The sequence below is a fragment of the Schistocerca serialis genome, chromosome 2, assembly GCF_023864345.2.
Source record: "Schistocerca serialis cubense isolate TAMUIC-IGC-003099 chromosome 2, iqSchSeri2.2, whole genome shotgun sequence".
In the NCBI taxonomy this organism is placed as follows: Eukaryota; Metazoa; Arthropoda; class Insecta; order Orthoptera; family Acrididae; genus Schistocerca; species Schistocerca serialis.
The window spans coordinates 774,704,315-774,730,691 of NC_064639.1; the positions used below are offsets into that span (position 1 = coordinate 774,704,315).

General features: G+C 42.9%; 1 protein-coding gene across 1 annotated transcript in view; it reads right to left on the reverse strand.

The window, feature by feature from the left end:
* The window catches only part of LOC126456398 (uncharacterized), a 258,254-nt gene that overhangs the window by 121,683 nt on the left and 110,194 nt on the right, over positions 1-26,377 (reverse strand). The window contains exons 11-12 of the mRNA XM_050092151.1: positions 9,354-9,488; positions 8,478-8,537 (exon numbers count right to left, since the gene is read on the reverse strand). Coding sequence (XP_049948108.1) covers positions 8,478-8,537; positions 9,354-9,488 — 195 coding nt within the window. The remainder of the gene's footprint in view (positions 1-8,477; positions 8,538-9,353; positions 9,489-26,377) is intronic.

The following is a 26,377-nucleotide window of genomic DNA, read 5'->3' on the forward strand; positions in this document are numbered from 1 at the left end:
TGTGATCCTTGTTTTTCAAAGATGTTTGAAACTGTTCAGCACTATCACCTAATGAACAGATTATGAATGTATGTGGTATCAGAACAGCTTTGTCATTGGACAGAAAAGGTCCTAGCAAACAGAATGCAGCTTATTGCTCTTAACAAAGAGGAATTTCACACATAAAAGCAGGTTCAATCATGCTCCAAGGCAGTGTTATGCAACAAGTAGGGTTCATGGATGGCGGAATACCTTTGTGGGAGGGGTGGGGAAGGATAGTGGGCAGGATATTTCTCATTCCAGGGCACAACAAGAGGTAATCAAAACCATGGCAGAGAATATAATTCAGTTGCTCCAGTGCATTCAGTTGCTCCAGTGCTGAGTGGTACTGAGTTACGAGGAGAATGCTCCTCTGTGGCCGGACGCTGGGACTTTGGGAGGTGCTGGGAGACTGGAAATATAAGGCATGGGAGATATAATTTTGTACACGGTTGGGAGGATAATAATGGTCAGTGAAGGCTTCAGTGAGACCCTCAATATATTTCAAGAGGGTCTGTTTGCCACTGCAGATGCGATGAACACGGGTGGCTACACTGTATGGAAGGATTTCTTAATATGGAACAGGTGGCAATGTCGAAATGGAGGTATTGGCAGTAGGTCTGATATGGATGGAGGTACTGATGTAACCATCTTTGAGGTGGAGGTCAACATCTAGGAAGATGGCTTGTTGGGTTGAGTAGGACCAGGTAAAGCAAATTGGGGAGAAGTTGTTGAGGTTCTGGAAGAATGTGGATATGGTGTCCTTACCTTCGATCCAGATAGCAAAGATGTCATCAATGAATCTGAACCAGGTGAGGAGTTTTAGGATTCTGTGTTTTTAGGAAGGATTGCTCTAGACGGCCTACGAATAGGTTGGCATAGGATGGTGCCATGCGAGTGCCCATAGTCGTACCCAGGATTTGTTTGTAGTGGCTCCACCGCTGGTGTTATGAACTGCAAGGATTGCCTGGCGGGAGCACTTCTCCAGCTGTCAGATGCTTCCACCTACAAACTTTGCCACAGTGACCCATTCCAGTAATCTAGAAGGATCTCCAGTCACTACTCAAATCCTTAGGCCCATCCCAGAACCTCTCCTCAGAGTCCGTCTCCCTGCTCACCCCTACCACTCCCCGAACTCCTACCTTCTCCATGCTTCCTGAAGTCCATATACCTTATCACCCAGGACGCCCATTGTGGCCAGTTACTGTGCCCCCACTGAGAGAATCTCCGCTCTCGTTGACCAACACCTTCAACATATTACCTGGAACCTACCCTCCTATATAAAAGATAATAATAATTTCCTCCACCAACTCTACACAGCTCCTGTCCCTTTACCATACGGTGCCCTGCTAGTCACTATTGATGCCACTTCCTATACACTAACATCCCTAATGCCCATGGTCTTACCACTATTGAACACTACCTTTCCCAATGCCCGATGAATACCAAACCAGCAACTTCCTTCCTAGTCACCATGACCAACTATATCTTCACTCACAATTACTTCTCCTTTGAAGGCATTTCCTACAAACTAGTCCAGGGTATGGTTATGGGCACCAGAATGGCACCATCCTATGCCAACCTATTCACAGACCATCTAGAGGAATCCTTTCTATAAACCCAGAATTCTAAACCCCTGACCTGGTTCAGTCTCACTGATGACATCTTTTCTATATGCATTGTAGGTGAGAATACACTATCCATGTACCTCCAGAACCTCAACAACTTCTCCACCATTTGCTTCACCTGGTCCTACTCAACCCAACAAGCCACATTCCTAGATGTTGCATAGTTGGATAAATCATGAAACCAGGTCAACAATATAATGAAATGGAAAGGATAGTTGCTGCTCATCATCTAGCGAAGATGCTGAGTCGCAGAAAGGCACAACAAAAAGACTGTTCGAAAGTTACCTTTTGGCCAACAAGGCCTTTATCAAAAACAAACACACACACACACACACACACACACACACACGCACACGCACACGCACACGCACGCACGGAAACCCAACTCACACATATGACCACAGAATCTGGCAGCTGACTCCACTTAAATCCAACTCATGAAAACCATGCCTCGCCTTGAAATTCCGTAACCAGTCACAATTTGCTTTAAAGGAAAACAATCTGTTGATTTTCTTGGCTAAAAGTTTTGCTTTTCCACAAACAACTGCCTTCAAAGAGGGCTTTCCAGTGCTTGCTGCTGCAAAAGTCACTTGAATACGGCCTCTTCAAGCTCTCGGTTTTCTGTTGTTTTCATTACTTTTCTCAATGAACTCCCATCTTCATCCCCAGAGACAGACACAAAGTTGAGAAATGAGGACTTGTTTTTGCCTGAAATTTCTGATGTTCCCATGCATCATCTCAGCTATCTGCTTACTATTCGTGCCCCTGTCTAACTGCTCGAGGACTTTTATTTTGTCTGCCAATGATAAGACAATGTGTTTCCTTTTAGAAAACGTATGCCTACAGCAAATTAAAACACAAGCACAAAATAAAACAAAAGAGACAGAAAATGGAATATATAGTGACAAATCAGTGTACACGTTAAGGGCATGACAGACTGATGCAGTCCACCCCGAATGACGGGCACCACAAGCAGTACATTGGGTGCATTGTGTGTACAACAAAGCATGTACTGTATTCATTGGTCACTGGAAAGTTTTGTCTTTTAAGACATTCACTGCAGATTGATTTTATAATTATAAAGAAATGTGCAGTGTACTGTACACTGTAATAACTATTGAACAAAACCAACAATTTTAGTCATACAGTGTAAATTTATTTTTCCTTTGAGCAATCCATTTAGTTGGTGATCTGGATATTTGGAAGTACTGAAATTTTGCCACCTGAGGGTAACTGTGGGTAGCCATTCTGTCAATTTTATACAAAATATTGGCTGGTTGTTAGCGTAATTTACAGAATGGGCAAGGCATCGTGAAACACATTACAATCCAATTCAATTAACAAGAAGCTCTGATGTCACATAAAAGTTTAATCAGTGTCTTAAAGCAGCCTCATTATTGCAAAAAAATGATGGGATTCCCATAGAAAGCCAAAGGCTTCACTACCAGCTTATAAAACACAGGCTGTTAAAATATGGGACACGTAATATACTCCAAAACTCTGTAATCTGATAAGTCTGTTTCTCAGTGGAGCTAGGTGTGTGTCAAAGGGCAATGTTGGATCCAAAGGTGATTTGGGACTTCCTTGTCCTTAGTTTGAGTCTGGAAGAAGGTGATCCGAATGCTTGTCTTCACTGCCCACAACTTCTTGTTTGTTACTTCATGTTACTTTTACTTCACGTTACTTTTTCTATCAGTTAGTCATTATGTTCTGCAATAGTCATAATATACACCAGGGGGTGTTACATGAGCAATAGCTTTTCTTCCTAGCATGCTGCTTCTACTTATTTCTCTGCTACATCATTTTGCTTAGTCCTTGTGTATGCTGGTACCAACCTCCATTTTCTGTTTCATAAAAAAATGGTTCAAATGGCTCTGAGCACTATGGGACTCAACTGCTGAGGTCATTAGTCCCCTAGAACTTAGAACTAGTTAAACCCAACTAACCTAAGGACATCACAAACATCCATGCCCGAGGCAGGATTCGAACCTGCGACCGTAGCGGTCTTGCAGTTCCAGACTGCAGCCCTTTAACCGCACGGCCACTTCGGCCAGCTCTGTTTCATAAGAAAATGACTTCTGTATCATCTACACTAATTTATCTGCTGCATACTAAGGTAATAAGAGTGTCGGAGCAGCTTCTCTCCACCTCATATTTCATCAGATACAGTTCCTTCTTGATTAACCATAGTTCACCATTAGCATAAAATATGGGGAACTAACTCAGTAGGCAAAATAAAATAACACAATGGTGAAAAACAAAAGATCTTCTGCTAACTTTGTATCAAAAGTAAGCAGCAACATTTTGTACTTACAGTAAGAATATAAAATTTTATTCGGGACCATTTTAAAAACACAATGTCTGGGTCCATCAAGCATCTATGATAGTATTTGTTCTACCTCTGTATAAGACCAGAAATGCCTGCTGCATCAAGTTCCTTAACATGATCCTTTGGCTAAATGGCACATGATGGTTTTGTTGGACATCACTGTTGAACATTTTCTGTGGGAATTATGCACTAGCATGACTGATTAGGCAAAAGCTGATCTGAATTAGTCAAAATGGAAAAGGAAAAATCAGACATTGCTTCCTTGGTTACAGGTGCCACAGCAGGTTCATTTCTGAAGATAGGTACAAGATTGATCTAGAAGACCCCTGTCAACATTTTTAAGTCCGATTTAAATTAGTTGGCATTTGACACCTATCACACTTCTGGCACCAATACACCAACTGCACCCTTATTGTTATATATGGTACAGCAGGCTTGCTGCAGAAGCTACGTAAGGCATTGTTAGCTCCCACTGTGTTGCCACTCCTATACGCACAAAGCACTCTGCCTGCCAATTCTCAACTAAATATCTTCTCCAGATGCGAAAATTTCACTTACTTCAATAAAAATCTTTGCACTTACCCTACTTAAAATTAAAAAATGATTTTTGTATTCTTAGAGACACTACAGAAATCTATACCAAATGTGGGGTTGGGGTTGGGTTGTTTGGGGGAAGAGACCAAACAGCAAGGTCATCGGTCTCATCGGATTAGGGAAGGACGGGGAAGGAAGTCGGCTGTGCCCTTTCAAAGGAACCATCCCGACATTTGCCTGGAGCGATTTAGGGAAATAACAGAAAACCTAAATCAGGATGGCCAGACGTGGGATTGAACCGTCGTCCTCCCAAATGCGAGTCCAGTGTGCTAACCACTGCGTCACCTCGCTCGGTTACCAAATGTGAATTACAGACTTTTTATGTTATTTTTGTAAGATACATAGAAATTAAACTTCATACTTGTTCTAAATTAAATATCGACAAAATTGCAGAAAAAAAGTCGTTTTCCAAAGTTTAAATATAGTAAGTACAATGCAGTAACCATCACTGGAATATCCACTGGAAAAATGAGGTGTTCCCGTAATTATAAAAAAAGTATTGCTGCAAGTTCAATGGTTTCTGTATAATGCGATAAATCTGAATGTGTTACCTGGAAGAAAAATTTCAACGATGTCAAAAAAAATAACATAGCTCTGACCCTAATTAAAATTAAGTACAAATTCTGACATGCTGAGGGACAATATAGAGACCAATACCATTTCACATTACAGATTTTCGAAATCATTTTTTTATGAGATAGATACTTGTTGTGGCAACACTGTAAATTTGGATCATAAACATCAGACGCCATCTAATTTAAATCAGAATATAATGTCTTCAAAGTAGTTCACAATCTAAATCTTTACTAAATCTAGTTACACTCTACACTACGCAACTGTGCGCTAACTATGTAAAAATGTATGTTTTGCAAAATATCAGCAGAATAGCTTGGTATACACCTCAGTTCTTTCTGTTGAGCCACAGCAAGATGGTTATTGCTTTCGTAATGCGAACTTCAAATGACACACATGGAGCACACATGACTGTCTCTTGAAAAAGATGAAGCCTGGGATGCTCAATGAGATTCTAAAGTTTAGAATTGTTCCTCTCAAACAAAGTCCTGGCAAATTAAAAGCACAATGTGAAACATTAAAATATCCTCAATCAAATATATTACACAGAGAATATAAAACAAGTCTTATCAGACCAGTCCTCTAGCCAACTAGGTCTCAAATTCACATGTTAAGCAAACTTCTAAGCAAGCACTGAAGGAAGAAGAGAACACAAAAAAATGAAATAAATAAATAATGGATACTGAAATGAGTTTCAGTATTATGGAACCGTTGTTAAAGAATGTTACAAAAGGAGCATTATTCACAGTGTTTCCATGGGGTACACAATTTTGTTGGTCAAACTGACCAAAGTATGTGTCCCTAACACAACACTGAAATTAACCAACAGACCAAGTATTGCCCTAATTTTATGGAACAGGTTTGGAGAGACTTCTTTTAATTCCATGCTTAGTTCACTTAACATTACTTTTGTATTCTATCTAATTAAATGGCTACACCATACACAGCAGTACTTCCCACATGGAAACTGGACAATTAAACACTTCTAAATAGCTTCATGAGAATTCTAGTTCTTCTTCTACATGAGTTGGTTGGGTTGGGTTGTTTGGGGAGAGACCAGACAGCGAGGTCATCGGTCTCATAGGATTAGGGAACGATGGGGAAGGATGTCGGCCGTGCCCTTTCGAAGGAACTATCCCGGCATTTGCCTGGAGTGGTTAGGGAAATTACGGAAAACCTAAATCAGGATGGCCAGATGCGGGATTGAACCGTCGTCCTCCCAAATGTGAGTCCAGTGTGCTAACCTCTGCGCCACCTCGCTCGGTCTTCTACATGAATTTCTGATGGTGATAATCTAGGATCTAAATTATGGGAGGGAGACAAATAAAAAAAAATTATTACTTACTTTGAGAATAGCTTATTTCTGCCATCAGCTGTACAATTGCATGTTTATTCTCAGGGGTTTCAATTATTATAATCATCTGCATCTTCTCCGGTGAAGATAAATGTAATAACAAACTGGTAGAGAGTAAACACACAGTTGTACAGTTGATGGCACAAGTGTGCTTTTTTTTCCAGTTATCTAACAGTTGCTGACAGTCACCTACAAAAAGCTGTATTATGACTGCTTATTGTCTAAGTTGCACTCTGAGGTATAATTTACAAGACACAATAGTACAATATGGCAGATATTACACATGATTCTATTCCTTGGACTCCTCCTGACAGACTCCAATACCTTCACTGACTGCATGGAACAGCTGATGGATATTACCAAATCTTTCCATGCTCTAGTACTTTACCCGGTGCCAAAACTAGCTTGTCCCCAAAATCCAAAATTTTATGCCATTATCTCCACTTGGGCTGTTCCTGAATCTGTATTATGATTGCTTATTGTCTAAGTTGCATTCTGAGGTATAATTTACAAGACACAATAGTACAATATGGCATATGTTACACATGATTCTATTCCTTGGACTCCTACTGACTGACTCCAATACCTTCACTGACTGTATGGAACAGCTGATGGATATTACCAAATTTTTCCATGCTCCAGTACTTTACCTGGTGCCAAAACTAGCTCCAGTCCCCACAATCCAAAATTTTATGCCATTATCTCCACTTGGGCTATTCCTGAATCTACACAGTGCCACTCACCTCTACAGTTAAGTAGTGGCATTCATTATTCCATCAAGGGACAGCTTTCCTTCTAAGATGGCTATCAGAAAATCAGTACTGTGACTTCAGTATAGTAAGTCAACTTGACCATTTCCATCTCCAAAATTTGATATTAATTATGACACAAAAGTTGCACAACTTACGATATTTAAGAAGACCTGTTACCTGTCACTTCCAGTTCAGGTTCTTAGCAAAATAAACATCTTGGAGTTTAGTATATTCTGCTAATGGTGTTTTCAGGCCTTGTGCAGTACTGAACTGCATATACTGTATTTTATCTAAATTCAGTGACATCCATTTGCAGAAAACTATTCACAAATGTTCAGGAAAATAATATTTACATTTTCTAGAGTTGAAGCTACTCCATTAGGCTTGATTGTAATACTTGTCTCATCAGAAAAAGAGCACTACTTCTGGTTCTTGGATATACTATTGAAGGTCATTTGTAGACAACAAGAATAAGAACAGGCCCAATATCAAACTTCCTGGCAGGTTAAAACTGTGTGCCAGACCGAGACTCAAACTTTGTCTTTTGCAGGCAAGTGCTTCACCAACTGAGCTGCTCAAGCACAACTCTCAATCCATCCTCACAGATTTACTTCTGCCAGTACCTCTTCTCCTACCTTGCAAATTTCACAGAAGTTCTCCTGCAAGCCTTACAGAGGACTAGCAATCCTGGAAGAAAGGGTATTGCGGAGGCACGGCTTAGTCACAGCCTGGATGATATTCCTAGAATGAATTTCACAGAAGAAATTCTGTGAAGTTTGGAGGGTAGGAGATAAGGCACTGGCGGAAATAGATATGTGAGGATGGGTCGTGAGTCATGCTTAGGTAGCTCAGTCAGCAGAGCACTTTCCCACAAAAGGCAAAAGTCCTGAGTTCAAGTTTCAGTCTGGCACACATTTTTAATTGGTATCTGTACCGATTGTTCCCTATTCTGGAGATTCTGTTTCATTATGTAATTTCCCAGACACTCTGCATTCTGTTAGCCAGCTACAATGAAAACCAGATACCAAAAATATCTCTAATACCATAATATGTTAGCTTCTCTTGAATACTGCAAACAGTACAATAAGAGAATCCACTTGAAACATTACTCTTCTTGCATTCCCTTACGACTATAATCCTTTTATGCAGAGTAAGGGATATTTCAATTGTACTTTCACATTGATGCAGCCATAACAAACAAAATATGTAGTGAGAAATTTCTAGCTCACCTTCTCTTGCCATTCCCTCAGCTGCTCCTCCAATTGTTTGTGCGTCAGACAGAGGTCACCCTAAAATAACATCACACATCAGTATTAAAAATAATAAGGATCCTGCAAGCAAGAATATTATATTCTTCTAAAATTGCTGTGTTTGAAGATTATCATCATAATTTATTTTTAAAAAATCTATAAAACATCATCAAAATGCAACATATGCCACAAGTGGCCATCTACATCATAAAAAGTAGGAGAAAATGCACTCTTTTACTCATAAAATAAAATACAAAAAGGAAGGGAAATTCTGAGCTATTCTAATAAAATCTTTCATCTCTGAGAACGAAGGAGAAAGTCAGAAGAAAAAATAAACAACTGAAAGGATAACAAAATAGTTAGAAATAATTATTATCCAGGATTAAACGGAGATGCAAAATATGGAACACATGTTGAGTACAAACAATTAAATACCACACAAGCCTTCATTGGGATCAGTAAACATAGCAATTTCATTTGTGTTTGATCTTGAATCAGTCTGATACTTGGTTTTATTTGCTCATATTTTGTGATATCACATCTTACTCACTGAAAATTATGAAAACTGGAAAAAAGGACACAAAACTAACAAACAAAGTTGGTTAACTGGCATGACTGCAATTAAAATCATATTATCCTTATTCAATTACTACATCTAATACTAAAGAAATGCAGAAGATATCTACTACCAGATTTCTCTAGTTACCAATGAGTTTGACTTCATTCTCTTAGAAGTATTTCAAAATTCTAGAGTATCTCTAACCTACATACTAATCTGTTTTATTTTCTATTTAGTAAACCATTATTCAACAAATACTGCATTTTTACAAATTAAAAAAAAATTATCAGACTTACTGATGCTTGTAGTTCAGCATACAATGTCTTTCTGTAGTTTTCAACTGACTCAGTGCAACAAAACTGATGACAGAGTCCTCCTTGAGATTGTAAACAGATGGATGAGCCACTGGAACTGTCACTCAAAAATGAACGCTGAAAATCAAACACCAAAATAACTTTACTTCATCACCTTCTAGTATTAGGGCAAGACTAATGTTAAGAGAATGCTTTTATGTTCACATGCTTAATTCACATCTCACAGTATTCCCAAATGGTGTGAAGCTTAAAAATGAATTACATTAGAACTGGGTTTATAGTGAGATATTCTGTGTGTTCAATCAGTTTCAGTATATGTTGCACTACAATAGTAAGAGGCACAGCTCACATAAATTTGACTTTAATTATTTCTTTTAGTGGAAGAATGTATGTTATCTTTCCTGTAGAACTATAAGGGCAGTAGGATACGAGAACCAGACATTGCACAGAGTAAGGAAGTCAGGCACAGATCATGGACATAAGAAGAAATGTGGAAAAATCAGATGAAGGAACAAGTTTCAATTTTCCATTTTATGGATTAGTCACAACAGATACGGTTATCAGACTCTTATGTGGCTACAATTTTCAGTCAACACTGTAAGTCTGCATGAAAATTAAACAATATTTGAGACCAGAGAAGGAAAATTAAGAAAATTTCCTATGTTTGTTGCTCTCCAGCTAAAATGTACTTGATAAAAGACATCCTATTGTACACTGCACTTTGAAAGTATTTATTTGCCAGACTGGTATTCTGGCTGTTAGCCTATCATCATTGGTATATACTGTGCATGCCTACATCAAATGAATAGTCTGTCATGTATAGAATCAGTTTTATGATGCAGATGATACTGCAATTGTGGAAGAGATATAACTGATACACATAGCTTACTGTCATCCAGATTAGATGAAAACCATGAACCTGTTGTGTTTTATTCCATGTTATTTAACTTTTGCATTGGAATATCACAGTCAATAAAATCAAAATCCTTAAGCAAGTTACAAAATATGTCCAATGATAGTAATTTGGAATAACAACAATATTATAAAAACTGCAACTCACCTTATAGAGGAGACATTGACTCACAGGCAGGCGCACAAAAAAAGACTGCTGCACATATGAATTTTTAGCCAAATGGCCTCATTCTAAAGTAGAAAATACACACATATTCACACAAGCATAAACACACACAAGATCACTGTCTCTGACCACCGAGGCTGAAATTGCTGCCACACTGGTGTCAGGTTGGGTGACTGTGCACAGCTGACTGCTTCACAGCCAGCAACTCTGGCACTGTCACCACCACCACCACCACCACCACCACCGGCACTAGTGCCTCCGGTCACTCTGGGTCTGAGTCCTTTGGAACTGGCACAGCCTTCTCTGCTGCTGGAAAAGCCCGTTCATCGATGGCTTGGCCTCCAGTCAATGCCAGACCAGCTGCCATTCTGGTGTCATGTCAGGTGGTGCAGATACATCTACATCTACCTCTACATAGATACTCCACAAGCCACAGTATGGTGCGTCACGAAGGGTACCCTGTACAACTATTAGTCATTCCCTTTCCTGTTCCACTTGCATATACGTCTAGGGAAAAAATATTGTCTACATGCCTTCGTATGAGCCCTAATTTCTCAAATCTTTGTGGTTGTTACGCACAATGTATGTTGGCAACAGAAGAATCATTCAGTAGTCAGCTTCAAATGCCAGTTCTCTAAATTTTCTCAATACTGTTTCTCGAAAAGAACACCCTCGTCCCTCCAGAGATTCCCATTTGAGTTCCCAAACCATCTTTGTAACTATTATGTGTTGTTCGAACCTACAAGTAACAAATTTAGCAGCCTGCCTCTGAATTGCTTCGATGTCTACCTCCAATCCGGCTTCACACAGATCCCAAACACTTGAGCAGTACTCAAGAATAGGTAGCACCAGTGCCCTATACACTGTCTCCTTTACAGGTGAACCACTACTTCCCAAAATTCTCCCAATAATCGAAGTTGACCATTCATCTTGCCTACCACAGTTCTCACATGCTCATTCCTTTTATATTGCTTTGCAACATTACACCCAGATATCAAAACGACTTGACTGTTCAAGCAGGACACTAGTAATACTGTAACCAAACATTATATTTGTGTTCTTCCCACTCATCCACATTAACTTACTTTTTTTCACTTTTAGAGCTAGCTGTCATCCATCACACCAGCTAGAAATTTTACCTAAGTCATCCTGTATCTTCTTACAGTCACTCAACTTTGATACCCTGCAGTATACCACAGCATCATCAGCAAACAACCGCAGATCACTGCCCACCCCGTCCGCTAAATCATATCTGTATATAGAGAGGAACTGCAGCCCTATCACACTTCCCTGGGGAACAGCCTGCAGTGGGGTGCCATGTCAAATGATTTCCAGAAATCTAGAAATATGGAATCTGCCTGTTGCCCTTCACCCACAGTTTGCAGTACAGAGGAATCCTTCCTAAACACCCAGAATTCCAAATCCCTCACCTGGGTTCAGATTCACTGAGGACATCTTCATGATCTACATCGAGGGTGAGGACACCATTCCCACATTGCTCTACAATCTCAACACCACTTCACAGCCTGTGCCATCTGGATTCTTCCCAGAAAGCCCAGATTTTCTGAATTGTGCAGGTGTGAACCCTCCCTGCAATTTATCCTACATTACCATAACCCTCCTGGCCTCAACTTTCGTTAGTCTTTGTCCTTAGCCTCTGGCCTCTTCCCTGTTCCCATTCCAGCACTACCCAGCCAGTCCTCTGTTCCACAAAGCACAGTCTTTTTTACCTCTCTCCTAGCTCCCCCCCCCTCCGTCAAACCTCCCGACTGCATCTAGCTGCTCTACACTCTCTCCACCTCATTCTTGTGCGCTCCCATAAGCAGCACTTTACCATTCCCCACCCCTACCATGCTATCCCTCTCCCTCCCTGCATCAGCCTCCTCCTTATCTCCACCACCCGTTGCGTCTCCAATCACAAGCAGCTACTTGCAGTGGGCCTCAGGAGCCAGAGACTGCGGTCATGTATGTGAGTTGCGTTTGCGCACACAGGAGTGTGTGTATGTGTGTGTGTTTTTTTCCCCCCTCCTCCATATATCCGATGAAGGCTTTGTTGGCCAAAAGTTCATTTTCTGACTGTCTTTGCATTGTGTCTACCCGTGACTCAGCATCTGCACTATATGGTGAGCAGCAACTATCCTTTTCATAATAGTGTTGCAGTATATCATGTGAGAAAAGGGCAAGTTGAGTTTCATACAAGTAAGTGTTTTAAACCATGCTGGTTCCTCAGTCTCAAGTAAGTTTATTATATTCAAACTCAGAATGTGTTCAAGTATTCTGCAGCAAAACAAAGTTAGAGATATTAGTCTGTAATTTCGCAGGTCCGTTATTTTATTCTTCTTATATACTAGAGTCACCTGCACTTTTTCCAGTCACTTGGGACTTCGTGGTGGGTGAGAGATTCATGATACATGCAAACTAGGTATGGGGCAAAGCTGTGGAGCACTCTTTGTAAAACTGAACTGAGATTCCATCCAGACCTGGTGTTTTTTTGCTTCCAAATTTTTCAGTTGTTTCTCTACACCAGGGATGCTGATTACTATGTCGTTCATACGGGAGTCTGTCCGTCGGTCAAATGACAGTACGTTTGTATGATTCTCCTATGTGGACAATTTCTTGAACATAAAATTTAAAACTCCCGCTTTCATTATGCTATCTTCAACTGCTACACCAGATTGGTCAAGAAGGGACTGAACAGAAGCCTTAGACCCACTTAGTGATTTTACATAGGACCAGAATTTTCTCAGGCACTCTGCCAGACCTTTTGCTAAGCTGTGACGGTGGAGCTGTCATATGCTTTGCACATAAATCTTTCCATGCAAGCTCGAATCTCTACTGCACTTTGCTTGTTGTTATTTGTATGTTTGGTTTTGAACTAAGAGTGGAACAGCCTCTCCTTCCCCAGCATCTTCCGAATTTCATTATTAAACCACAGTGGGTCTTTTCCATCCTTATCCACTTACTAGGTGCATAATTCTCCAGACCACGATTTACAGTCTGCTTAAACTTTGCCCATAATTCCTCTAAGTCCATCTTACTGGAACTGAGTAACGTCAGTTCACTGTCTGAGATTGTAACAACTGTTTATCCGCTCTTTCTAGCAGAAAAACACTTGTAGCCTACTTGACAGATTTATTAACTCCCATAACTACAGCTGCTATAATGACATCATGATCAATAATCCCTATTCCTATACTAACATTGTCAATAAGGTCCCGCTTATTTTCAGCTACGAGATCTAAGATATTTCCATTGCATAAGGGCTGCCAAGCTAGCTGCTCATGACAGTTTTTAGAAAAAAATGTTCAAATGTATTTCGCATGACTGTCTGTCTGTACTCCCTGCAATGAATTCATAGACATCCCCGTCTATACTCGGTATGTTCAACTTGCCTCCAACTAGTATTGCATGATCTGGATATTTCCACGCTACTAACCATTGACTTTCTTTGAATGACTCTAAAACTGTCACAGCAGAGTCAGCTGGCTGGTAAAAACATTGAACAAATAACTTGGTTTCACCTACACCTGTTATATGCGACCACCAGACAACTTCACTGTCACGCTCAACTTCGACCTCAATAGAGACAAATTTTTATCAATTGCAATGAAAACTCCACCTCCTATGGTCTCTAATTGGTATTTCCAATATACATTCCACGATTTGCTAAATATGCCAGTGCTTTCCACTTTGGGTTTCAGCCAGCTCTCGCTCCCAAGTGGGAACCTTTCTGGAGGGCAGCAAATTCGAGACTTAATTACAAATACTTCGATAGTCTACTGATAAAATTTTGACATTCGAAGTGTCTTTACTCTGAATGCTGTCTGACTTCCCTTGCAGTGTAATCAACTGGTGAGTACTGATCAGGGCATCTCGACATAGCTTCTAGCCTAAAATATCCTTCTGTGCACTCCAAAAGTACTCTGCTACCTGAGTAGCTGCCTCTTTTATGTAGTGCACCCCTGACCTACCAACAGGAGTCCCACAAATCCCCATATGATAATGCAGGTCTAGAAATCTGCAGCCAAGACCACCACAGAGTCGATGAACCCTTTGGTTGAGATCCTCCACTCAGTTCCAAATCAAAGAATTCCAATCAACTCTGGGTCAATGCTGCAAATTATGAGCTCAGCTTGCACCCCACACATGAGGCCAGCAATCTTCACCACCTTCACCAACTACCTGTAAGACATGACGACGCCCTCAGAACCCATGCAACATGTGTCGCTGGTGAGGAAGTGAGCCAAAACTTGGAGATGACTGCACCCTGGAAACTCAACAGCCGCAGGTAAGGCCACCTCCGCATCTCAGATGACGTCCCCTGGCAGACATACCGAATGCATGTTGGCTTTCTTTCCATCCCAGAATGCTACTTGCCCAAGAGGTTGATGATGATGATTATGATTATGATGATGATTGGTTTGTGGGGCACTCTATTGCACGGTTATCAATGCCCATACAAATTCCCAACCTTTGCTCAGTCCAATCTCGACACTTTCATGAATGATGATTGAGCCTGGCTGACACAGGCTTATGCGTGGCTTTAAAACTTGGCTGTTACTCTGCATTTGGTTTTCCACGGTTATTGTGGTTATGCCATGATTCTTCCTCTTTCTATGTGTGACAGCAGCAGTGTGTATCAATATTTGCATTGTATACTATCTTTGGTCTGGTGCTTATAGTTCCAACTTGGCGGTGTGCAGCCAGTTGGTTGGTTGGAGCAGATCAGCAAGCAAGTCTCCGTGCGGCACAGTCGGCCGGGCCCGCTGGTGGTCTCTATGCAGTGTCGGAGCATGTGGGGGCTGTTCCGAATGCTACAAGGTTCGTGGCTCACCGACCCAGGACATGAAAGTTGAGTGGTGATTTAATTACCGAAGTCACGTCCGTTCACGTTGTCCCCTTGGTTGGTGGTTCACTGTTGGCAGTATTCCTGGGAGCAACAGCGAGTGTTCTAGTTGGTGAAGATTTAGCTGCCGTGTGGTGGAATTTACTAATTTGTCAGTTTGAAATTCAAGCGCACCAGCGGAATGTTCTACCTTGTGCCCATTAGTGTTCCAGCTACCTGCCGTGGTCGCTGACGTAAATTCAGGCAGTGTCCTTTCCTCACCTGTTGTCGCTGTCCAACATGGTGTGTAGTTTTTGACAGCATAATGTATTTTTGGTTGTAGGCGGCTATGTCTGTAACGTTTTGGCTTTTTTTGGCTTTGGAATTCTCATACACTGGTCGGTGGTTAGCAAGTCGTCTTGTTGGTGGGTCCCTGGCTGCCTCTTGGTTGTCTTGCCAGCAGATCAAGTATACAAAAAATTGACCGGTGAGTTAGGGAACCTGGTAAGCGCATTACAGTTAAAGCTTACATGTTTGGAGTTGGATGAGAGGAAGTTTGGAGACAGTGATGTGCGCTATCAGTGAGAGCATGAGAGCCAGCCCGGTGGTGGCACTGTTCCATTTTCTGTTAAGTCAGATGCTGTGTTTGCTAAGTTGCCTAATCCTCTGGCCTATTTCTTTCAGGATATTACTGAATTGGTTGTAGAGTGACTTGATCAGGTAGAGAAATTGTTGTGGTTGCTGGTTCGTCTAGAGCAACACGCGGCCGCCTTTCATGTGCCGCACCAAGTAATTTTGTCATTGTTGTACCTGCTAGCTAGAGGTGAGTGGCAGAACCTCTTCTCACGTGCCGTGGCGGAAGAGCTTTCCTTGCAGCAATTAAGGGAGCTTGCAATTAGCCAAAGGTTAACCACCGGGGTTCAGAAACAACTTGAGTGTCATTACATTTGGGAAGTGCAGCGGGCCTAGGAGCAGTTATATCAATATGTCGATAGAGTCCAGACAGCCTCTTTGGCCTTATTGATTGATTTACCTGAACAAGAATTAGTCTGTATCGTTCTTAAGGGAATGTATGTGGTGGTAAGTCGCATTTTGTTTTCCATAAGCAGACTGAAACCTGTGGAGAGTTCCGTGATGCGGTTGTAGTAGCATCTGCATTACCCGTTGAGAGCCATGTATGTCAGGAGAGTAAGGCGCCAATTCCGGATTATCTGTATCCATTCAAGTTATCAAAAGGGAACCCCGGCGTTGTTTCAGATATGGCAGTACAACTCACTTGGTACGCTCTTGTGTTCAGCCTTGTACTCCTAGAGCCAATAGATGATGCCGGGTTCGCCCATGAACTCGGGTTCGCATCTTTAGGCCTTGACATGCCCAGGTGGTCGCTCTCTCATCACCCATTTTGCCTTATGTTCATTCACCGGTAGGTGGTGAGCCTGTTTGTGTGCTCTTGGATTCTGGTAGTTGTTTTTTGTTATTGAGTTTTGAGTGGTTTTTGGAATTTGGGCATCTTACCAAACTTCATTCGGTCCCTTTGCCGGTGCAGAGATGTCGGGTTGCCAATGGTCAGGGGTTACCTCTCCACCCTTAGCCTTGGTTAAAGAACTGCCTGTTAATCTAATATTGGGGTATGATTTCATCCATAAAACCAGGTTGATCTTGGATTATTACAGACAGACCTTTTCCTTTAAGTTTTCTCGTACCGAGAAGTTTGGTCTTTGCGAGTGCACTAAATCTAGTGTATGGCAGACTTCCGGGGCCTTCGCCCTGGAGGTTGCAGCTAATGAATTTGATTTGGCCCATCTCTTGCCCAATCAGGCCTCTCAGTTGCGCAAACTGTTGCACGGTTTTCCCCAACTCCTTAGTGATAACCTTGGCGTCACTAGCGTTCTCGAATATCATATCCATCTCTCTGATGATATTCCAGTTAGGCAGTCTCCATATCGCCTCTCACCTCCGAAGGTGAAGATACTCAGGGCTAAGATCTCTCAGATGCTCCAACAAGAAGTGATAAGGCCCTCTACTTTGGCTCATCCTTCTCCAATATTTTTGGTACCTAAAGATCAGGGGCGCAATTACAGACCTGTGGCTGACTACGGCCGTTTGAATGCTAAGGTTGTACTTGAATCAGTACCCCTGCCAGATCTGCATAATTCTTTTACTAGATTTGCCGGCGCTAACTGGTTTACGGTCCTCAATTTGAATCAGGCCTATTATCAAATTCCTTTGGCTGAGGAATGTAAACATGTTACTGCCTTTTGTACTGATTGGAACTTGTTCGAGTTTAACAGAGTTCCTTTTGGACTAGCTACCGGAGCAGAGGTGCTTACCTGTTCGTTGGATAATATCCTTGGTGACTTGAAGTTAGTCTGTGTCTATAATTATTTGGATGGCTTGGTTATCTACAGTCGTTCGTTTGAGGATCATTTGGCAAGTTCTCTTGAGGTTGCAGGGAGCCAGTCTAACTTTTAAGCCTAGTAAAATCATGCTAGCTAAGCGGGAGGTGTCTTTCCTAGACCATATAGTGTCAAGTCAGAGTATTTGCACTGACCAAGAGCAAACGAAAGCCCTGCGGACATTGCCTCCTCCTACTGATAAGCAGGGAATTGCTAAATTTATAGGTATGACAAATTACTTTAGGCACTTTGTTCCCAATTTTGCTCATTTGGCGGCACCCTTAAATCAGTTACACTGAAAGGGTGTGCGTTTTGAATGGGTACCTGCCAAGGAGGCTGCCTTTGAGCACATTAAGACAGTGATAGCTAACCCATTCTTGGGGGTACTCAATTTTAATAGGATTACTGTGCAGACTGACGCTTCTAATGTGGGGATTTCAGCTGTTCTCCTCCAGGAGTTTGAGGGGCAGAGACAGCCATTAGCTTACGCGTCTCATCGGTTAACTGATGCCGAGCTTAATTACTCTGTCTACGAGTGCGAGGCCTTGGTTCATTTTATTTGCCTTAGAGAAGTACTGCTTCTACCTTGGACATTGGGTTTTCCAATTGGGAACTGACAATCACGCGTTGAGCTGGGTATTGGCTAGGTCGCATAAAACTGGCCGTATTGCCAGGTGGACAGTGCATATTTCAGCATTTCAGTTTGAAGTCAAACATGTGAAGGGCTCTGAAAATGTCCTTGCAGATGTTCTCTGCTGGAAGTTTACAGAAGCTACGGTTAGTGAGAGAACAAAGCAGGTGGAGCGCGACAATCTTAATTGAATGGTGTTGGGTGAAATTCCCCTTTTGTTCGAAGACATTGCTCAGCATCAGTATCGGGAACCTGTGTGGGACAGTATTAAGCAACGTGTGTTGGCAGGAGAGCTGTCAGACGAGTATGAGGTCAAGATGGGTATTCTTTGCAGGAAGGTCAGCAATGCTAGGCAGTCTAAGATCTGTTTGCCTGTAACCTTGGTACGTCCAGTCTTTCGTTATTTTCATGAGTTGTTGGTGGGTGGCCATTTAGGGACTTATAAGACTCTCCAGAAAATCAAGGAGAATTTAACTTGGCCCTCTATGCAATGCACCAGGATGTGAGACAAATATCCCAATGCCGATTGTTTAATGTAGCCAAACCCCAGTAATGCTCTTCAACAAGGTTGGTTGAGTTCTGAACGAGAGTCCTCTCCCATGTACAATTTGGGGCCTTTACCTCGTACTAAAAGAGGACATCTATATGTACTAGTTGTAATATATGCTTTCTCTAGATTTACTTGGCTCCTTCAGAGCTGCAACATTACCACTACCACCACCTTTAATCATTAACTAATATCTTCAGTGTTTTTGGGCCACCCAAGCAGTTAGTTAGTAATAACGCTCCTGCTTTCCTTTCGGGCCCTTTCAAGGCCTTCCGTTTTCAGAGTGGTGTCAAGCATGTCCCCACCACCTCATATTATCCCCAGGGGTCCTTTGTAGAGCGAGTTAATCGGAATCTTAAGTCCGCTCTGATTATTTATCATCAGAAAACCCCCAGTAAATCGGACTCCAGTCTTCCCTGGCTTAGTTTTGCTATTAATACCGCCAGTCATGATGCCTTGCGAGCTACGCCTCCATTCTTGATCTCTTCCTACCCGGTTAATTCCCCTCTTTAGAACTTGTGGCGAATTCAAGATCTTATTCCAGCCGACATTAAACCATGTGTTATCCAGGAAAACTGGAACCAGGCCAGGCATAATATACTCAGAGCTCATAATAAGCAAGTAGAGCGTTATAATCGTAATCGGGAAACCTTTCAGGGCAGGCCGGGTGGCCAGGTTTACGTCCGCAATTTCCACGGGAGGCAGGTGCGCGGTGGGAATCTTAGTAAATTTACTCCTCGTTTTTTGGGTCCATGCACTATCACGCATATATTAGGCCCGGTAAATCTGCTGGTCAAGGAGAACAGCTCAGGTAAGCAATATCAGGTTCACTTTAGTCAGGTTAAGTTCAAGTAGCTCAGCATTTGGACTACCCCCTCCCTGGATTAAGTTTGAGGGAGGGGGGGGGGGGGGGGGGGGGGGGAGGCTGAGCCATGCTGACCCTGGCTTATGTGTTGCTTTAAAAATTTGCTGTTACTCTGCATTTGGTTCCCGCAGTTACTGCGGTTATGCTGTGGTTCTTCCTCTTTCTATGTGTGGCAGCAGCGGTGTGTATCGATATTTGCACCGTATACCATCTTTCGTCTGGTGCTTATAGTTCCGGCTTGGCGGTGTGCAGCCAGTCGGTTGGTTGGAGCAGATCAGCAAGCAAGTCTCCACGCGGCACAGTCGGCTGGGTCCGCTGGTGGTCTCTATGCAGTGTCGGAGCATGTGGGGGCTGTTCTGAGTGATACGATGTTTGTGGCTCACCAACCCAGGACATGAAACTTGAGTGGTGAGTTAATTATCAAAGCCACGTCTGTTCACGTTGTCCCCTTGGTTGGTGGTTACTTTCGGCAGTACTCCTGGGAGCAACAGCAAGTGTTCAAGTTGGTGAAGATTTAGCTGTCATGTGGTGGAATTAACTATATTTGTTGGTTTGAAATTCAAGTGCACCAGCGGAATTTTCTGCCTTGTGGATATTAGTGATCTGGTTACCTGGCCTGGTCGCTGCCACAAATTCAGGCAGTGTCCTTTCCTCACCTGTTGTCGCTGTCCAACATGATATATATGGTCGATAGACACACAAACATACACACAAAATTCTAGCTTTTGCAAAAAACGGTTGCTTCATCACGAAAGAGGGAAGGAGAGGGTAAGGTGTCATTCCAATCCCGGGAGCGGAAAGACTTACCTCAGGGGGAAAAAAGGACAGGTATACACTCGCACACACACACACACACACATATCCATCCGCACATACACAGACACAAGCAGACATTTGTAAAGGCAAAGAGTTTGGGCAGAGATGTCAGTCGAGGCGGAAGTAAAAGAGGCAAAGATGTTGTTGAAAGACAGGTGAGGTATGAGCGGCGGCAACTTGAAATTAGCGGAGGTTGATGCCTGGCGGATAACGAGAAGAGAGGATAGACTGAAGGGCAAGTTCCCATCTCCGGAGTTCTGAAAGGTTGGTGTTAGTGGGAAGTATCCAGATAACCCGGACGGTGTAACACTGTGCCAAGATGTGCTGGCTGTGCACCAAGGCATGTTTAGCCACAGGGTGATCCTCATTACCAACAAACACTGTCTGCCTGTGTCCATTCATGCGAATGGACAGTTTGTTGCTGGTCATTCCCACATAGAAAGCTTCACAGTGTAGGCAGGTCAGTTGGTAAATCACGTGGGTGCTTTCACACGTGGCTCTGCCTTTGATCGTGTACACCTTCCGGGTTACAGGACTGGAGTAGGTGGTGGTGTGAGGGTGCATTGGACAGGTTTTACACCGGGGACGGTTACAAGGGTAGGAGCCAGAGGGTAAGGAAGGTGGTTTGGGGATTTCATAGGGATGAACTAAGAGGTTACGAAGGTTAGGTGGACGGCAGAAAGACACTCTTGGTGGAGTGGGGAGGATTTCATGAAGGATGGATCTCATTTCAGGGCAGGATTTGAGGAAGTCGTATCCCTGCTGGAGAGCCACATTCAGAGTCTGATCCAGTCCCGGAAAGTATCCTGTCACAAGTGGGGCACTTTTGGGGTTCTTCTGTGGGAGGTTCTGGGTTTGAGGGGATGAGGAAGTGGCTCTGGTTATTTGCTTCTGTACCCGGTCGGGAGGGTAGTTGCAGGATGTGAAAGCTGTTTTCAGGTTGTTGGTGTAATGGTTCAGGGATTCCGGACTGGAGCAGATTCGTTTGCCACGAAGACCTAGGCTGTAGGGAAAGGACCGTTTGATGTGGAATGGGTGGCAGCTGTCATAATGGAGGTACTGTTGCTTGTTGGTGGGTTTGATGTGGACGGACGTGTGAAGCTGGCCATTGGACAGATGGAGGTCAACGTCAAGGAAAGTGGCATGGGATTTGGAGTAGGACCAGGTGAATCTGATGGAACCAAAGGAGTTGAGGTTGGAGAGGAAATTCTGGAGTTCTTCTTCACTGTGAGTCCAGATCATAAAGATGTCATCAATAAATCTGTACCAAACTTTGGGTTGGCAGGCCTGGGTAACCAAGGAGGCTTCCTCTAAGCGACCCGTGAATAGGTTGGTGTATGAGGGGGCCATCCTGGTACCCATGGCTGTTCCCCTTAATTGTTGGTATGTCTGGCCTTCAAAAGTGAAGAAGTTGTGGGTCAGGATGAAACTGGCTAAGGTAATGAGGAAAGAGGTTTTAGGTGGGGTGGCAGGTGATCGGCGTGAAAGAAAGTGCTCCATCGCAGCGAGGCCCTGGACGTGCGGAATATTTGTGTATAAGGAAGTGGCATCAATGGTTACAAGAATGGTCTCCGGGGGTAATAGATTGGGTAAGGATTCCAGGCGTTCGAGAAAGTGGTTGGTGTCTTTGATGTAGGATGGGAGACTGCATGTAATGGGTTGAAGGTGTTGATCTACGTAGGCAGAGATACGTTCTGTGGGGGCTTGGTAACCAGCTACAATGGGGCGGCCGGGATGATTGTGTTTGTGAATTTTAGGAAGAAGGTAGAAGGTAGGGGTGCCGGGTGTCGGTGGGGTCAGGAGGTTGATGGAGTCAGGTGTAAGGTTTGGTAGGGGGCCTAAGGTTCTGAGGATTCCTTGAAGCTCTGCCTGGACATCAGGAATGGGATTACCTTGGCAAACTTTGTATGTGGTGTTGTCTGAAAGCTGACGCAGTCCCTCAGCCACATACTCCTGACGATCAAGTACCACGGTCGTGGAACCCTTGTCCACTGGAAGAATGACGATGGATCGGTCAGCCTTCAGATCACAGATAGCTTGGGCTTCAGCAGTGGTGATGTTGGGTGTAGGATTAAGGTTTTTTAAGGAGGATTGAGAAGCAAGGCTGGAAGTCAGAAATTCCTGGAAGGTTTGGAGAGGGTGATTTTGAGGAAGAGGAGGTGGGTCCCGCTGTGACGGAGGACGGAACTGTTCCAGGCAGGGTTCAATTTGGATAGTGTCTTGGGGAGTTGGATCATTAGGAGTAGGATTAGGATCATTTTTCTTCATGGCAAAGTGATATTTCCAGCAGAGAGTACGAATGTAGGACAGTAAATCTTTGACGATGGCTGTTTGGTTGAATCTGGGAGTGGGGCTGAAGGTGAGGCCTTTGGATAGGACAGAGGTTTCGGATTGGGAGAGAGGTTTGGAGGAAAGGTTAACTACTGAATTGGGGTGTTGTGGTTCCAGATTTATGTTGATTTTAATTTTGAGGTTTTGGAAGGAGTGGAGCTGGAAATGGGAGATTGAGTAGATGGGAGAGACTGGGTTTGTGTGCAATGAGAGGAGGTTGAGGTTTGCTGGAAAGCTTGTGAAGGGTGAGTGAGTTGCCTTTCCGGAGGTGGGAAACCAGGAGATTGGATAATTTTTTGAGGTGGAAGGTGGCATGCTGTTCTAATTTGAGGTTGGCCTGCAGGAGGATGCTTTGAACAGCCAGCGTGGATGCGGGAGAGGAAATATTGAGTACTTTTATTAAGGATAGGAGTTGACGGGTGTGTTCATTGGCTGAGTTGATGTGTAGGTGAAGGATTAGGTGGGTGAGGGCAATGGATTGTTCAGTTTGGAACTGGTATAGAGACTGATGGAAAGAAGGGTTGCAGCTAGAGATGGGAACTTTAAGTGTGAGGCCTTTGGGGGTAATGCCAAATGTCAGACAAGCCTGAGAAAATAAAATATGGGAGCGTAATTTGGCTAGGGCGAAGGCATGTTTGCAGAGGGAATGCAAATAAAACTTAATGGGGTCGTTGTGGGCATGTTGTGAGAGTGACATGGTATTAGAAGGTGGAAAGTGTAACATGAGGCTGAAATGAAAATGAAAAAAATATATATATATATGGGGAGAGATAAAGGTGAACTAGAAAGCAACTGGAGATCTGGTGTGAAAAAAGGCGAAAAAGTGTTGGTTGTGTTGATCCTGTGGTGAACTTGGGTTGGTAGACAACGATGTGCATAAAGGTTAGGTGGTTGTGTTGCCGCCAAAACACGTTAAAGGGTGGAGAAATTCGGGAAAATTTCGAAAAAACTATGTGTAAATGTATTAAAAGGAGTGGTTTTGTGGTGGCAGATTATGAGAATGAGGCTAACAATTGTCTGACGAAGAAATAATGACGTTAAAACCTGTGGGAAGCGGCTAAAAATGATCAATGATGTGTGAAAAACGGAAATGGAAATAAAGTGAAAGTTATTAGAACTAGCCGAAATGGTTGTTTAATAGGTGAAAGGAACTGTTTGTGAACTAGAAACGGTGGATTTTATAGCGGCGGTAGTGTTGAAAGCGGGGGAAAAAAAAAAATTATTGGTTTTGGTTTGGAAGTAGGTTACGTATTATTACGTATTACGTATTATTGAGTATATATCGGCGGGATAAAATTGTATAGTAAATTATGCTAAAAAGGAGAAGGTGAATACAAAGTGAAACTACTGGCAAAACACAGAAAGAGAAAATAAGACGACAGAAAAGATTTCGAAATGCAACAGTGACAATAATAAACGTGATGGTTGGGTTCAAATTAATGATATGAATATAATAGGGAAACATTCACTCACACACACACACACACACACACACACACACACACACACACACACACACATATATATATATATATATGTCTGCTTGTGTCTGTATATGTATGGATGGATATGTGTGTGTGTGCGCGCGAGTGTATACCCGTCCTTTTTTCCCCCTAAGGTAAGTCTTTCCGCTCCCGGGATTGGAATGACTCCTTACCCTCTCCCTTAAAACCCACATCCTTTCGTCTTTCCCTCTCCTTCCCTCTTTCCTGATGAGGCAACAGTTTGTTGCGAAAGCTTGAATTTTGTGTGTATGTTTGTGTTTGTTTGTGTCTCTTTCGACCTGCCAGCGCTTTCGTTCGGTAAGTCACATCATCTTTGTTTTTTGATAAATTTTTCCCACGTGGAATGTTTCCCCATATCTCTTGGGCCTTCAGCTGTTTTAAAATTAAGGACGTTTACTGTTGACAGTCAAGCTTAGAAGTTTCGCTGTAATGTTTGGACAACTAAATAAAGTGTTGTGTTTGGAGAGTAACTGACAGCCGCTCATTCTGGCTCCCTTCCACAATTCCTACTACTTGTCCTGTCCTGCAGGTTTAGTACAGTGTCTCATGATGAGAACAATACAAACACCCTGTCATCTCGAGGCAGGTGAAAATCCCTGACCCCACCAGGAATCGAACCCAGGACCCCATGCTTGGGAAGTAAGAATGCGACCACGAGATCACAAGCTGCGGATCCTAACACTGGAGCTCCCAATAAATGGCAAACCTGTCCCCCATGTGTCTACTCGGACTCTGCCGAAGGAGTGGCCTCTTATCCACTCTCAGGGTGAATGGGTGAGTCCAGGAGGCCAGTCTCCACATTGGCCCTCTGCCTCGACCAATGTGAATGTGTTACCACCCACCCTGCTGTGAGGGCAGATACACCGCTTCAGGCGCACTATGAGATGTCTCGGAAGCAAAGCCGGTGGGCAAAATGAGTGACATCTGAGGTGTCCCACATGATGCACCAGAATCTCTGCCACTGCTACACCCCAAGGCAGCAGCCTGAAGGTGACTGACTGTAGTCAAAAGCACATTCAGCTGATTGCGAACTGCAGCCAGCTCCTAAACCATCTGCACACAGCATGGTCACATCCTCACAATCCTAACAAGACTAACTGAAGAAGTGAACTACGTAAGCAGACAGAATCCTAGATATGCAACTTGCTACCCTCCTGATGTGTCACCAATGGATGCTGATGCATTAGTGGGCTATGTAGCTGGCTGTTCAGTGAGCAACTATTTCTCATGTCACGTAAGATGGCACTTCCATGAATAGAGGTGGAGCAGTGGAGGGATGAGAAATGCGCATGCACGGCTGCATAGAGCGGACAAACAAAGTCCATGTTGCCGAACTGCATTGCAGCAGACAACAGTCAGGCACATTTGCCTATGGTACATCATATTATACGTTCAAATCTACAAATGGAACAATAAATATTAAAACCAATTATGATCAGTTGTCATAAGAGAAATATTAATTCACGTCTTGACCATGTTGCATCCACTGCTCCACAGATTTACGCTGCACAACGTTGGGAGGCGAGAACAACTGACACAGCTTTGTGAAAACTTGAAGTACAATTTTTCTCAAAATGACAATTGTCTAATGACAAGATCATTGAAACTGCTTGCAATAATTATCATTTATTGCAATTTGAACTGTATTATAAGAAAAAATTTAATACACAACGAAATTAACTTCAAGCACAAACCAATATCATTATACAGGGTGTACATGAATTCCAAGAACACTTTAAATTATTTATTGCACAAAAACCAAACATTGTACAAATATCATACATATGTCATTTTGAAGAGAAACCCTGAAGGTTTTTTTCCATTTATACTGCCACAGCGTAGTTTGGTAATTTGCTGCTCAGCGCTAGTCACAAACATGGCCAGTAAAGGTGCGGAGCAAGCTTTCTGTGTGTGGGAGTTCAACAAATGTGCTACAGCTGTTCAATGGATGTTTAGAACCGATTATGGTAAGAAGCCACCAACAAGGAAGGCCATTTACCACTGGCACAACA